Source organism: Poecile atricapillus, chromosome 8 (assembly GCF_030490865.1).
Source record: "Poecile atricapillus isolate bPoeAtr1 chromosome 8, bPoeAtr1.hap1, whole genome shotgun sequence".
In the NCBI taxonomy this organism is placed as follows: domain Eukaryota; kingdom Metazoa; phylum Chordata; class Aves; order Passeriformes; family Paridae; genus Poecile; species Poecile atricapillus.
The window spans coordinates 21,625,140-21,640,744 of record NC_081256.1 but is presented as its reverse complement, the minus strand read 5'-3'; the positions used below and the strand labels follow the sequence as shown (position 1 = coordinate 21,640,744).

The following is a 15,605-nucleotide window of genomic DNA, read 5'->3' as shown; positions in this document are numbered from 1 at the left end:
AATAAATGGAAGTTAATTAGTATCCCTTACACAGTTTTAAATAAATTCCTGTAGCTATTGAGGGGAAATTCTCATCAGAGTCATCATCTCTTATAACCACTGGGGAAAAATAAAAGGGCAGGGTGGGTAGTTTATCACAGCTGATGAATTGTGAATTAAAACCACACAAAATTATCTATCAGATTGAACTTCTAAGGTCTTTGCTATTACAGATATTGGGGTAAGGCAATTGCAGGACCATGCTTGTGCTTGTGCAAACAACTTTGTTTCCAGGCAAGGAGCACCCTGAGTGATGTGTGGTTGTAGCTGTAGCCTGGATTTTGTCTCCTCTTTGCAGGCAGAGCTTGTTGATGTCCAGTACGGGACCATGGAAGACCTGATCCGGATTCAAGCCATCACAAATGTGACCAAAAAAATTGCACTTTTGAAGCTTGGACAATCACCTTTGCTTTATAAGGTTAGTTACACATCAGCAGAATTATCCATTTGCTGGGTTGGTTTTTTGTTTTGGGTTTTTTTGGGGGGGATTTTTTTCAGTTTCAAAATACAAAAAAAAAAAAAAAAGAGTTTCTTATTTTTCCCCAAGAAGTCAGGACTTACTGACATTCACATTCTTCCTCAATACTCACCACTGCCACTCTGCAGTGCCTTTTATGTGTCAGAGTTGTTTATTTTGCTCCATATCTTGCAGTGCCCCAGTACTGTGCTGTATTTTCTCTGGGTGTACTAGAAGCCTTTTGACAAAGAAATCACTGGAAGAAATAATAAAGCAGAAGGGATTGTATGTGGGGAGGGTGTACATGGGTGCATGTGTATCCATCTTCTCCAGCCCTGGCAGAGAGCACAGAGCAGGAGCTCACTAATCCACTTTTGCACTGAACATATAAACCACATTTAAACTCTAAACGTCCAGTAACTGCCTTCTGTTACAAATAACTTATAAACAAAAATGCTGGTTTGACTTTCAGAAAATACAGGAAGTATAGTAGCTCAGTAAATGCTTAAACAATTCATTCCCAATTCACAAAAGCAATTATAAAAGAGCAGTGACTCCAGATCTTGCAATTAAGTAAATCGGGACCTGCTCTGATGGCCATAGAAAGCACAGCCGGGACTTCAACACAGATTCAGAAAATAACCACTTAATGTTTTTTCTATAGGAATAAGATTTGTCTCAATAAAAATGCCATTTTCAACTGAGTAGCTTTAGCTGTTTATTTAAATTATTTAGATGCAATGTAATTGTGCCCATGAAAGGTCAGTTGTCATTGCTGGGACTCGGTTGTTGCCCATCATTTCCAGCAATAGATCTGATCCTGGATTTCACTGCTGACAAAGCCAATGAAACAGCAATCAGGGCTCATAAAGCAGGGATTTGATAAAGATGTAAAGTTTGCTGTAACAGCAGTGCCTGTGAGATGGACTTTTTTACCAATTTGTGTTCCTGTGAACGCTCACTGTGTCTGAATTGCCAAGCCCAGCAGCCAGAAGGAGAAGGGCAAAGCAGGAGGTGCTGAGGACAGGGCACATCTCAGGAGCTTTTTGTGTGGGTTGGCTGTAGCCTGGTCCCAAATATGTGCTATTTAATGGCTGAGGTGCATTAGCTACATCTCTGGTGCTCCAAAAGAATCAGTTTTACACATTCAGAGTCTGTTATCCAGCACAAACCAAAGTGTGGTGTGATCAGGAGACTGACTCCAAATGTGTGCTCAGGGTTTGATGTAAAATTATAATCACCCAAACCTACTTTCCGTGTTCAACTCACACAGGTATAAAGTTTGCCCCTTTTCTTGAGGCTGCAAACTAACCTTTTTTAGAACATAATTTGTGTCTTTTTGGCAGTGAAATAATTGTGAGCTTTACTTTGGTCGTACCTATCAGAAAAGGCGTAGAAAGATTATCAGAAGTAGATTCACCTTTCCTGAGGAGTATTTGGTGTGAAATACTGCCTTAAACTGCAAGTCCTGCTGGTTTAAATGGGCCCAGTATCTCTCTGCTGAATCCACTCTTTGTATCTTTTTCCCACCCTAATGTTTATGTTTCTGTACTTACTGAGTCTCACATTTCTGTTTCAGCAGATATTTCCCTCTCCCTATATTTTCCTTATCTCTGCCTTCCATGTGCTTGGTTTTACATCGCATTAAAACAGAGCACTAGTTCATAAGAGAGCTCTGGCTATATATACACAGATACTTAGTGGGTTTCTTTCCACTTTTTTGTATTTAACTTGTATTTTTCATGTGTTAATTTCCTTAATTTTTCATTATTATTACTTTATATTATGCAAGTATCTCACACTGGATTTGAGTCTTATTATTATAGACCCTGCACTGAGGTTCTATCTTCATAACAGTTTCTAATTATGGCTCTATTTTTCAGTTGTATCTCCCTTGCACAGTTATGCTTTTTGTCTTTTTCTCTTTACTGCTGTTTTTTGTGTGATTTTTTTTTCTATTTTTCCCCTTTTGTGTATTTAATTTGCTTTTTAAAAAAATTTTGTCTGTTCTTTCTCTCTATACTGAGTCCTTTGGAAAAAAACCTGAAAGAAATAATAAACTACTGCTGGCAGAAAAAAAATTACTATGAAAACTGAACAACATTTCTTTTGTCTTTGCATCACCTTAAGAGAAAGGATGTGCTGGTAAGAAACAGCTTCATGTTCAAGGGGCTAATTTACAGAAATAAGTCTAAGTGATGAAAATTTGAATATTTGGAAAAATAGTTGTATAAATGACAGTATTTTTGCAGTATAGATCTAGTTTCTAGAGATTGGATAAGGTACAAAACTGGGAGAGGACTAAGGTTGAAAATAATTTGGAGCTTCTACTTTCAGCCTTTCAGACTATGCCCATCTCTCAAATCTTTAGACACTGAAAAGAACAGAGTTCAGAGCTTGGAGCAGTTTGAAATTGGAATGTACAGGGAATTTGGAGTATGCAGAAAAGCCTGAAATTAATGTGCTGTTAAAATATGCAGTTTAGTCTTAAACATGAGTAATTCTGATTAAATTTCATAAGGTTCACAAATTTGAGGTGCTTTGTGAGAAGAAGGTTTGCAGAAATCTGACCTGGAGTTATTTTTGCAATTGGATATGATTTTCAGATTTCACTGGGAGTGTTGTATTTCTGTTTCACTGGATCAGAACGTGGTTTTCTGCTCAGGGAGAGAGGGGCCTCAGCCAGGGCACCTGTCCAGAGCCACACAGACACATCCTGATCCCTTAACTGGACCTTTTCAAACAAAGAGTGTGTTACCCCAGCCACATCATAAATTACAGCTGTAAAGAGAAAGAACCTGCACCCTACCTTTATAGCAGGGTATCAACAACAGCATTGACTCTGGGGGGGGGAAAAACCCAAAACAAAATAACAAAGAAAGTAGTTTACATTGTTGTGATTGAAAAAAAAAAAAAGATAAAAAAGTGCTATGTATTATATATATTTATATATATATATATATATATATATATCAAAGTGGAGCAAGGGTTTGAGAAGGGGGTTTTGTCATTGTTAGGGCACTAAGATTAGTTATTGAGCAAGACTCCAATGTAAGATTAATATAAAAAGTGGGAGAAGAGGAAGGATAGAAATGCTTCAAGCAGCAAGTAAGACTATTGCAACGGCAGAATCCTTTTCAAATGCAGCTGAAAGGTTGAGGAATTTACTACACCCAGCACCTGGAGTGGCAATTTCCTATAGCAGGGCAGACTGAGGCAGTGGAGTGAGCTGTGGGCACCTGGGGAGCACTCATGTGACAGGGAACTCGGCATAACCCAGTCCTTTTGGTCTCGTTAGCCAGAATAATTCACAGTGCTGAAAAAGTGACAGAAGGAAAAAATTCAAACTGTTTCAACAACTCCTGAAGGGATCTTGTGACCAGTCTGAGGCACTAGTAAGATCTGGATTGTTGCTGAATAAAGAAGGGGCTGGATTAAGGAAGAGGAGAAATTTTCTTAAGCATGGAGCTGAAATGAAACAAATGTCAAAGAGAAGTGAGGCACAACTTCTGGAGGGAATTGCCATACAAGGAACATTTGTTTTCTCACACCTTGAGATTGAAGGTGACTGTCTCCTGGTATCCTGGCTAGAAGGAAAATTTGTGTTTTGGTGGAACTGGTGTTCTTGGGGTCACTGGTGAGGCTGAGTAGCCAGTCAGTCACAGGAGGTGAGAGCAGACTCCTGATGTCCTTCAACCAGCAGGATCTATAAATGTGGCTGGTGAAAGATGATGAAGTTTATCACCAGTGATTAAGTGATTTGCTCATGTGGTGTAGAGCACCTTGAGTTGCCCACTGTGTTTGTAGACAACATATTCTAATAGCATAAAATGTGTGGTAGCAGAAAGACTGGCAAAAGCAGCTCGAGAGCAGCCAGCCCCTGTGCCCCAGAGCACGTCTGAGTGTGTGTCACTGCTCTCAGGAAGGCAGAGGAGGCTTTTTCAGGGAGAGCTGCACAGTGCTTTCACTATCCAGCCTCTGGAAATGTCATTAACAGATTCATTTTTTGAAAAATGTTGTGTGTCTTGATCATGATTTAATCTTTAGGGGTTGCAATTCGCGAAAAAGCCATAATTTTTGTCCTAAATTAACTTTTAATAGAGTAACAAAAGCCCTGAAGGCCAAACCACTTCATCTTTAAAATGGTCACATATTAACATTTTTTCCACATCCGTGAAATGAAGATGTTGTTCTACTGTGTAAATATCTATATTTATTTTAATAATTTACTGCCTTCATAAATATTCATAAAATTGCTTTTTAACTGTCATAAAGTTTAGGAATGTGAAGGCTTGGATGTTTATGCAGAGGTTATTGGCAGGCCCTAATAGATAGGGGTTTGCTAAATGGAAAATATTAAGGATTCCCGGAATAAAGGCAATTTGCAAGAAGGCTTTAGTTTAATAACTGTGTTAATTTTAAATAAGTTTACTTTGGAAAAAGTAATTTCACTTTTCTACAATGTCTACATTGTTTATTTTCTTCCCTCTGGTACTTTTTATGGCTAGCACATACAGTTGTGAAGATGATGGTTTACATTGTAAATCTCCATTTAACGAGGACCCTTCCTCCCTCTCTAGAGATACACAAATATATGTGTGTGTGTTTATATACATATCCACAACATGTGCATATAAATATACAAATAAAAACCACTTTAAAAAACCAAACATCTTTAAGGGAACATAAACACTTTATATGCATTTCAGTGTTTCGGTTGGGTTTTTTTGTGGCCTTTTTTTTGGACAGTAGAATTTTTTCCAAGGCTCCTCAAGTCTTTATATACACACACATTTCCCCATATGATTGCTATGGGACTTTTAATGATATTGTATCCCTTCCTAAAGACCTTCTTGAAAAGTCAAACCACAGATCTACGCAGTAAAAATAAAAATTATAGAAACATGTGAAACTATTCCTGGGGATCTGGATCTGAAGGGATTATCTAGTAACATCCACTGGAACAGCATCCTGTTTTTCAGGTTTTCCCTAATTTACCATCCACTTAAAATCTCATCTCATTTCCCAAAATCCTGAGAATTTCTTTTGATAGTCCAAACTGAATTCAGAGTTTGCTAATTAGCCAGTTTATATTTGTACAGGATATGCTATTTTTATTTTTTTTTTGTCTTGAAGGAAGCACTAGTTACTTTGTGGTCCTTTTTCCTTAGAAATTTCCTTAAATTCCCCTGAATTTATCAGAAGTTCTCTCCTTTGAGTTAGGTGCTTTTATTCTTTATCCTTTTTCTCTTCCCCCAAAGACTAGATATAGTGTACTCATGTTCTTAACCTTCCCCTTCCTCAAACAGCCTCTTTAATCCATGACATCACACAGTCTAAAATAGTCCCTTTGCATTTCCTCTCTACTTCCTACATAAACAAATTCTACCTAGGCCTTCAGAAAAAGTGCACAATAGTCTGTGCCAAAAAGGTGTTTATGTAATTGAGGTTTCACGCTCATCAGTCCTGTGTTTTGAATGATTCTTTCAGTCACCTGTTTGCCTCTTTCTGATTTTTGATTCATGGAATCATGCATAAGCTTTGCTCTTCAGTGGGTACTGAGAAATGTTATGTTTGTTTCAAAGAAAGACTATTGGCCTTCCTTCTTCAGAAATTGAGACATTTGAGAGATTGATAGACCAGTTCTCAGTTACATTCCTACTGCTCTGACTGATAGCAATGCTTTCTTGTTCCTTTTTCAACAGAAGGAACAAACCATAATAGAATAGAGAAGCCTGGAGACACCCTGCCTCCATATCATAAATCTGAACTGGGCTGGGTGGACTAAGAAATGCACCCCAGCCCACTGCAGAAATGTACCAGAGTTTAAAAAAACGAGTCTCTCTGCATAGATTTATCACCTAATGCTTCATCCTGAACTCATATTTTAATTCTCTGTTGGTAAACTTAATTTAAACATAGCTGGGGAAAAAAAAAGTGCCAATTGTGGTACATTTTCCCCTCAGTGTGAGGTAGTATGGGGAAGAAAATCAAGAAGTCCTAATGACATGAGAAATCTAGAGTAGATGACTAAAAAAGAAGCCAAAGAGAAAGTCCCAAACTGTTTTTTGTATTCCTGGTTGGAACCAAGTCACCCTGAGCTCCCGTGTTCAGCTCCTAGAAGGCTTTTAGTATCCAGAATAATTTTTAGCTGAGCATGTCAATTTTCCTCCAACTTCATCCAGTATTTGAAGGATGATGTACTGTGACCTGTGCCACCTAAAAGTGAAACAGTGCCAGTGCAGTTATAAATCCAATCTGTATCTGTCCACGTGAGTATGAAATAGTTCACAAAAATTTGCTCTCTTATCCCCTTAGTCAAGTGCACTGCAATAAATTAAAGAGGGAATTCTCACTCCACTTTTTTAACATTATAAATGGGAAAAAGTAATTTGCTCTTGTAAGCAGTAAGAAGAATATAATGGGTGGGGTAGGAGAAAAGCAATTGATGTCTGGAAGGAAGCATAATTATAGCACAACTTGTCAATATTCTCGAGTAATTAACATTTTGGTTGCATCAGTAAAAGGACTTCTGGTTATTACTCATTTCCTTTTTGCTTACAAACCCCTGGATTTGATTGCATGGAAGGAGAGATGTGCTATTAGCAGAGTAAACAAGGGGAAATGTAAGTTAATGACCAAAAGTAGGTATTGATTATTCTGCATTTCTGATGCCACACAATTTTCCCTGAATGTTTTGAGAAGGCACTGCTGGTTTGCAGACTTATTTGTGTTCCCAGCTGCAGTTCCTATTCTCTCTCTCTCTCTTCTATGTTGATACTGAAATTTCTGAAGTCCTACTGGTGAATCAAACACTGAATTCTTCCCAGTTTGACTCGGTGCATAGTCCTGTTCTCTTCAGTAACCCTAAATGCTTTTATTTCTCTTGGGGAAGTGATTCTAAATATTCATATACTCAATTGGCTGTTTAATTGCACATTTCCTGCATGTATTGAATGTATCCTTTGAAAAATTAGTCCAGCTCCCATAATGGATTGTATTTCCTGAGGGGAAAGGCTGACCAGTGTTATGGGAGGTCTCCTCCTTTTAGTGCAATAAAATTGAGTGAAGCACTAAGCAGCTTCCATTCAAACAGGGACAATGGCTGACTCATAAAGAATTCATTGTGGAGTCTTCTGAAGCCCTTGTCTCATTTTAGAGGTGTGAAACTCAAGCATAATTTTCTATTTTACCAAGCCCTTAAAAAGTGAGTAGTAAATACTATCATCCAATTTACTGTGTGAGTGCTATGTCCTGATAAATGGTGCAAAGTCAAGTGAAATGGATTTGCTGTGAGGCAACTGTTCTGAAGCAGAGCTGAGCAAAGATCTTATTTACCTCAATTTGTCCCCTAAATCCACACATGATCAGCTGCTTGTGTGTAGGGCAATGGGAAACACCACTTCGTCTTTCCGTCAGAAAATCTTTTTAATTTGCTCTTTTAAAACCTTTTTAAGTTGCTCTTCCATCAGATGCACTGGTCTTGGCCCTTCTTTTGTTGCTTGTGTAGGGAATTATTTTTTCCTACCCAAGCTGTGAATTGAGCTGGTCTTTTGCATCAGTTGAGCTTGGATTTCACAAAAAGGGCCATTGACTGACAAATTATCTGGGCCTTTTCCCAGCTCATGTGTTTCCAGCACATTTCAACAACAGCTGAGAAAGGAGGAAAATAAAATGGAGCATCTAGGAGCTTTGAGTAGGGATGAGGGGTGAATATATAAAATCTCATCCTGCCAGAACAGATCTACCTTTTGGTTCTTTTAAGGTGTCAGCCACTGGACTGGGTGAAGCAATGCCAGGAATCTTCAGATCTGCCCCCTCCAACTGCTCTGCAGTGGAGAGGCAGAGACCAGCATGGTCCATCCTGCTTATATTTGATATTTTCTGGACTAGTGATCAGAGGAAAAGGTCATCTTTTTTAGGCAACAAGTGTTGTATAAGTACTGCCCTCATTTTGTAGTGACTTTGACTTGTATGGCATGTTCTATAGCAGCTGCTGGTTTATTATTTTTTTTAAGAAGTTACGATTCTTCTTGGATATTTTATTCTCTTTTAAGTCTTTTCTCCTCATTTCAGAATGCTTCATAAAAATCAGTTTATTTACATAAGTGTGAACTGAGAAATTGGGTTGAAAGGTATCAAAAGTCACTATTCTTGAATAAAGTATTCATGTGAAACATGATTTAAGAGATTATAGAATCTTAATATTCCTAGAATCAGTGTAAACCAGGATGTCACAGATTACTCAACTAAAGAATGATTTTTCATGCCTTGTGGCTCTTCAGGATACAGAGCCAGATCCAGACCTTGGTTTGATTTTTGGATTGGTTCTATGTGGCTTTAGAGACTCAACTCTGAGAATTGGTTCACAAAATCAGCACTTGAGATTTCTGCATGAAAATCTGAATTCTGCCTTTTCAAATACACCTGTAATTTGCCACATGGTCAGAGCTCTGAGTAGAAACATGGACTTGCTGGATGCTGAAATCCAACCGTTTTTATTTGCATCCATGGAACCAGGGGTTTATATTTTACATTCTGTAATAACCAGACTATGGAATTTTTTTATTATTTTTCCCTGGGATTACTTGAATTGCTTCTTTCAGATTGTCTGTAGCTGGATTTTGTGGAGCATAGATGGTTAAAATATATAACTGCATGTCCTCCCTGGAGAGGGAAGAGGTGGCTTTTAGCATTATATTTTTTAATTTTCTCTTTGCCTGCATAATGCCATGGAACACCAAAGTCAAAATTTCTCTCTTAGCCATTTGGGCCTCTTGATGCCTGTGCATGAATATGAAAAAGAACCCCACCAAGTCCATCATTACAAATATAATTGGCACCCACTTTGCAAGTACAGCAATAACCACTTGGAATATTTTGTTTCGATTGCCAAAACATTAAACTAACCTTCTGTGCAGAAGGCAATTCTTCCACAGTGAACATATTTTCACTTAACAGGAGAAGATTGTGCATTTCAATATGAGAACTCAGGCATTTTAATTTCCTCTTTAGGTCTCAGTGAATAATTCACAAACAGCATGTGCAACAAAGTTAGACTTATGTTGTTTTCTCTTGATCTAGGCCTAACAAAATGGCAGCTTCCTTTTTATGCTATCCTGCTGCATTCTCATGTTTTTAAGGGAGTCTGGTTTTTGTATTTGGCTTCTGGGGTTTGTCTTTGTGCTTTTTGGTTTATTTTTAGCATTGAACATACTGAGAGTTATTCTCTGTATTTGGAGTTGTGCTCATTCAAGGTAATTGATTATTTTGTTTGGTGGTGTGGTTTTATTTTTTTTTTTTGGTTTTTTGTTTGTTTTAGTTTTTTGGGGTTTTTTTAAGTATTGACTGGGATGCTTTTTGATATATATATGGTCAATCAGGGTTGTTGCAAATAAAAAGATTCTTGAAGTTCCTTATGGTCATTGGGAAAGAAAACAAAAATCACATGATCACAGTCACTGGAATCTTAAGGTAAAAAAGTTGGGGGCTACTTTCTTTGATTGACTTAATGTGCTGTATAATAACTAGTGCAATTTTTCATTATTTGTTTCAAATTTCACATCACTCTTAAGCTTCAGATTTCTCTAAAAAAATCAGGCTCTTCATCAGATAAAACACCCTTAACCAAACAAAGCCAAACTCTCACAAAGCTGCCCAGGAAAGCCTTGTAATTGGGAATAGTCACAGAATGTGCATGGCTGAGATCTGTCAGGGCAGCTCAGTTTTGTGCAGATACAGGTAATATTTTAGATGGAGGACAGAGTGTTTGCATTTTGTGAAGGCTGGAGGAGTGCCTGCACTGACAGTTTAACCTGTTATTTATGTTTTTCCACTGTCAGTTATTATGCAGACACAAGAATTGTTAGCACACAGCCTCAGAAGTGACCTTGAGGTGACCTAGAGAGTCCTCCCTTTCAATAAGATGGAAGCATATATTTCACTTCTGAGTCAATCTTGGTTTTCCCTGGAGTGGGAATTGACTATATTGCCTCTTATATCAGTATTCAGTTGTATGTGATGGCTTTATGTTATAAAATGTCCACTGGGGAACTGACCTGACAACTCATTTCAGTCAGGCCTCCACTGTAATCTCAGAGGAAAAATGATAACATTTAATCCATTTAACCACCTGGGCATGTCCTGTTCCTGTTTCTCATATTAGAGAGTAAAAGGCAGAAATGGCAAGCCCAAATCTGCTAGTTCAGGCCATTCTTGGATTACAGGCTGAAGAAATCTTTATGAGATATTAGAAATTAATTAGTCTGCATCACATGTGTAGAAATTACTGTCCCTTACCATGATAAGGTGCTGCAATGTTCCTTAAAAAGGAGGTGCAGGGAAGGCATTTGGAATGCATTAGGAGAGCTGGGATCTGGCCTCCTCTTCCTGCTTGAGAACAGTCCCATTCCAAACAGAATATGGTTTTTTTCTCAGTTTGAAATACCTGTGAGGAGTCCAAGATTATTATTTGCACTGTGCTTCACACTTGACATCAACGGAATTTTTAAAAGATGTTTACTCAGCAAAGTGGGGTTGGAAGTGTGATACAGCATGTGATAAAAGTACAGGAATTTTCATTACACATTATTTAATTTAAATTTTGTTCCTTTTCAGTGTAATGTTATTCATCAAAAAAACAGATAATTAGGAAAGGTTAAGGTATTAGTATTTAAAAAACTGTATGTGAAACAATCATACACAGGAATCTATTTTGCTGTGATGTGTGTACATGCAATAGAATCTGTTTGCAAATGCCTTTTGTTTCCATGTGTGCTTTTTCTGAAAAACTTGAACTCTTTGGAAGTGCAAAATAAATCTTACAAAAAAAATTTAATGTTTTTAATGAATTCTTAATTTAAATGATAGCTTATTCATTTATATTATTTGCAAGTTTACCTGACTGGATGGACTTTGATGTGTGCACTGTACAGATTCACTGAAAGTTGCAAGGACAAAATCTGACATTGTCACTCAAAGTGCTTTATTTTCTTTGAAGGTGAAGTCATTTCAAGGCATACAGAAAATTCAGAAAATAAGATTTGCTTCTGACCTGCCAACAGTGCAGAATTGTTCAATACTTGGTGATAGCAGTGGTAACAGGGGAAGAGAAGCTTAAATTGCCTATTTCTCCCTTTTTCTGTTCACTAGCAAACAGAATAAAACTGCAAGTATGTTATATAATTTCAAGAAAACCTAAGTTTTCACATCCAAATTAGCTTGCTTGTTAATAGAACAGATCTTTGCTCTCAGTAAAGAAATAAGCTTGATATGCAGTGAGGTTTCCAGAAGAATATAGAAAAACACCGTTTTCTGTTAAAGCACAATAAAACTCCCTCTATTTAATACAAAACCCACACTTAAATGTGTTGCACAGTACATTTTACAGAACAATTCCCCTTCAGCAAAAGTAGCCATGGGTGCTGTTTGACCAGGTAAAACTCTTACACCACAATAAGGTCAGGGCCATCACAAGGCGCTTCTATTGTTGAAATCCTGTCACCATGAGCTGTCTGGGTGAAGTGCACACACAGTCTCTCATCCAGATTGATCAGCTGCTGAGTCTTCTGTCAAGAAGCTCTTATTGACCAGAAAAATCTCTCCTCCTTTCTTTCACTGTGAGAACATCATGTAAGAAATGCCTCTGTCAGCCTGATATCCTTCCTTGGCACGTCTTGTGCTTAAGGGAAGAGGATGGGTTGCAAAGCAAGTAGAAAGTAGTATTTTATTCCCCTGGTATTCCTTTTCTAGAAATGGCAGTCATAGGTGTCTTGACTCCCTGAGGTGGAGGATAATGTCTGGAGCAATTTAATTATAATCATGACAGTTCTGTGAAATGGGGTATTTCAGTTCTGAGTCTGTTTATCTCTGCAATAGCTTTTGAGTGATGAGGTCCTCTATGCAGATACTTAAACATTTCTTGATATGGAATTGGGCATTGGAAAGCAGGTATATAAAACTCTGCTAATGCTTTACCATTTATTATGAGGTGGGGAAAAAAAAGAAAGATATACAAAATATTCCAGCTTCAGTCTAAATCTGAACAGCCCAGAGTAGATGAAATTCTGAAGGTACCACCTGCATACTAAACATTAATTGTCACCCTTTAAGGGTATTAGAAGGAAGTTTTTTGGGTTTTTTCCCTTGGTTTCAAGGTTATTAGACAGTGTAATGAGTTCTTAACAAATCTGTGCTCCTTAAAAAAAACCCAAACAAATTTTAAGCTTATATTCCTGAATTAAGCTTGTCGGTGTCTCATGGTCAAGGTATGTTACACAATGATTTGTTTAGCCTCTGAAGAGGCTTGTAAATGTTTGTAAATCATAAGGAAAGAAGATGTCTTTAACATTACTGTAATCCTGTTCTCTAATTAAACTTGAAGAGGAAAAAAACCCAAACCAACATAACCCAACATAAAACAATGCTCCTCCAAAAAGAGTGGTTTCTAGAAAATTTCCATTATTTTGTTCCAGAAAAGGTCTTAAATGGTAAGCCTGGAACTTAACATCAATGACTGTGAGACTAAATTAATATAAATATTTCTAAGACAGCCTTCAAAGTCTTGAGTTGTTTTTTAATAATCAAAGATTATTTTATTGGGAGCAAAGAGTTGATATGTGTCAGAGGAGGGATTTACCTTCAGAGCTGCCTCTTTAATTCAGTATCTTCATGGAATGGCATGTGAACATCATTCTCCTCAGAAATCTTGTGTGAAAGGACAGTTTAGTAGATGCTGACAAAACCTCAAAAAGGTAAATTTGATTTTAAAACCCCTGTCATCCTGCTCTAACAGGGTCTTAACAGAACAGTGCAGGTCCCTGTTGGAAAGATGAGCATTTATTAGTTTCTCTGTTTTTTTTAATTGTGTCTATTTCTACAGTAAACTATTTTTATGTACTTTGTCTATTTTAGGATTAATCTGTAGCATTTACTGTCAAAAATAATCATAAAAATTATGTGTATATTATTTTTCCATCCCCTGAGAGAATTAGGTTCATACACAGTGAATCACAGAATCATTTAGGTGGGAAAAATCTTTTAAGATCCTCAAGTTCCCTCAGCCAAACCCACCTCTAAACCATGTCCCCAAGTGCCACATCTGCATGTCTATTAAATCCCTCCAGGGATGGTGACCCCACCACTTCTGGGCAGCCTTTTCCAATACTTGATAACCCTGTTGGTGAAGAATTTTTTCCTAATATCTAACTGAAACTTCCCTGATGCAATTTGAGGCAGTTTCCTCATCCAGTCACTCGACACTCAACAGAGGAGACCGACAAAGGTCAGAAAGCCTGACTGAGTTTCTTACCAATCAAGGTTTATTGACATTGAGGGTGTTGCTTTGGTGTAAAGCCGTTCAATGTAAATGGTGTAAAAGCTGTAAATGCAGTTCAGTGCAGGCTTAGGCATGAGGATTTCAGTACCAGTTTTCTAAACAGGATGGATAGAGATGCATTTTCCATTAATAAGTGATGCAAAAGTAAGCTCGCCCTGTAACCCTGAGCTGGCTTCCTTTTCACCTTTTTAGTTAGAAGCCATGGTAAGTACAAAATTAGTCATCAGTGCCAGTTGCCAAAGAGAAGAAATTAATGACTGAGAACAGAAATTTCTGTTTGTGGGGGCTTTTTTCTACTCTCTCTCTTGTGCAAACCTATTGCAAGAGAAAATGCTTGTTCTGAACATGGAAATATTCTCTGCTTTTCTATAGATTTCTCTCCTGGGCTAAACACCAGGGGCTGTGATTGTCATCTTCATTCTGTGTCAGACCATTGATTCATTACATGGTCCTGCAGTGTGACTTAGTGTTGAGATGGAGCTTTTATTTGGGTTTTTAGGTTGGAGGCTTTCAGCTTGGCATTTGTTTGGTTTCATGTTGGTTTTCGGGTTTTTGTTTTTTCTTTTCCCCCAGAGTGAAGTTGTGTATTCTTTAAAGACTTTTTCTGCAAGTTCTGTCTTAGGACTTACAGTGGTATAACAGATGCTGATTGATCATGAGTTTTATTGTATTTCTTTCTCATTAATCTTATAACTGCAGTATTCTGTTTGTCATTTAGAAAGTTTAGTGGAGTTCTAGGAGCTGTAAGTGGTGTTCAATCTTTTCAGTGGGCCCATCAGAGGGAACTGTGGTTTTAAACTACAAGGTTTCAAAAGATATTTTCTTTTGGTCTTTCCTGCCCCAAAAAATTGTCAGAGAAAGACAAAAATAATGTGCTGTCAATGACCTAGTTGAGAAGAGTGACAGAGCAAGGGTTTTACTGCCACATCTTTCTAAGCCACCCTTGGTATGACCTTGTTTTGGTATTGGGGTCTTCCTTTCCTAATCACTGCATGAAAAAAATCTTAGTGACAGAAAGTTGAACCTATTTTTCACATTTTATATTTTTCACTCTATTTTTTAAGACAAGGGAAGAACATCATTTTGGATTGATGTTTTGGAACTATTTGTAGACTGGTGTTACTGAAGAGGAGCTGGGGGTTGTTGGTTTGGCTGGGTTTTTTTCCTAACTGCTGGTGAATTAATGACTTTACAGTGCTTTGTGACTGCCAAACTAATCCAGCTGCCTTCCCTGCTCTCATCGAGTGCTTCAACCTTGGACCTCCTTCGTGTAGCTCTTTCTACTATTTCATTTTGGTGAAATGGGCTATTTAGTAGGTCACAGGAGGAGGCAGAGCTCTGTTTTACTGATGTGCTGAGTGGAAAGCAGTGAAAAAGAAAGGACCTGGGAAGACACAAAACTGCACATGTTGGCTTTTTCAGCTGTTGCAGCTTTTGTGAAGGTTGCCCGCAGTTTTGCTGTACCAGAGTTACACATTAAGTGGTGCTTCAGTTTATTGCATATTCCTCTTTAAACCTTGATGTTCAGTATGAAAGATGAATTCATGATATGTCCTGTGTAGCACAGTTCATGAATAAGTTCATGTGGAAAAAAATTCTAGTTTTCTGAAATGTCAGTGAGGAAACAAAATCAAGACTAGCCTAATTTTTAATTTTGGAATTTCTAGGGGAGCTTAGGAGCGGAAATCAGTACTGATAATTTATAAAGAACTTTTATTGCCAAGGTTTGTAATAACTTCTTTAATATTTATAGTTCTTGAAATGACTTTATGC

The 15,605-nt window shown here is 37.6% G+C and overlaps 1 protein-coding gene across 6 annotated transcripts in view; it reads left to right on the top strand.

Moving 5' to 3' along the window:
- NAALADL2 (N-acetylated alpha-linked acidic dipeptidase like 2) overlaps positions 1–15,605 on the top strand; it is a 415,927-nt gene that overhangs the window by 252,504 nt on the left and 147,818 nt on the right. For all 6 annotated transcript variants that reach the window (XM_058844296.1, XM_058844298.1, XM_058844297.1 and 3 more), the window contains one exon: positions 338–457. In XM_058844296.1, coding sequence (XP_058700279.1) covers positions 338–457 — 120 coding nt within the window. The remainder of the gene's footprint in view (positions 1–337; positions 458–15,605) is intronic.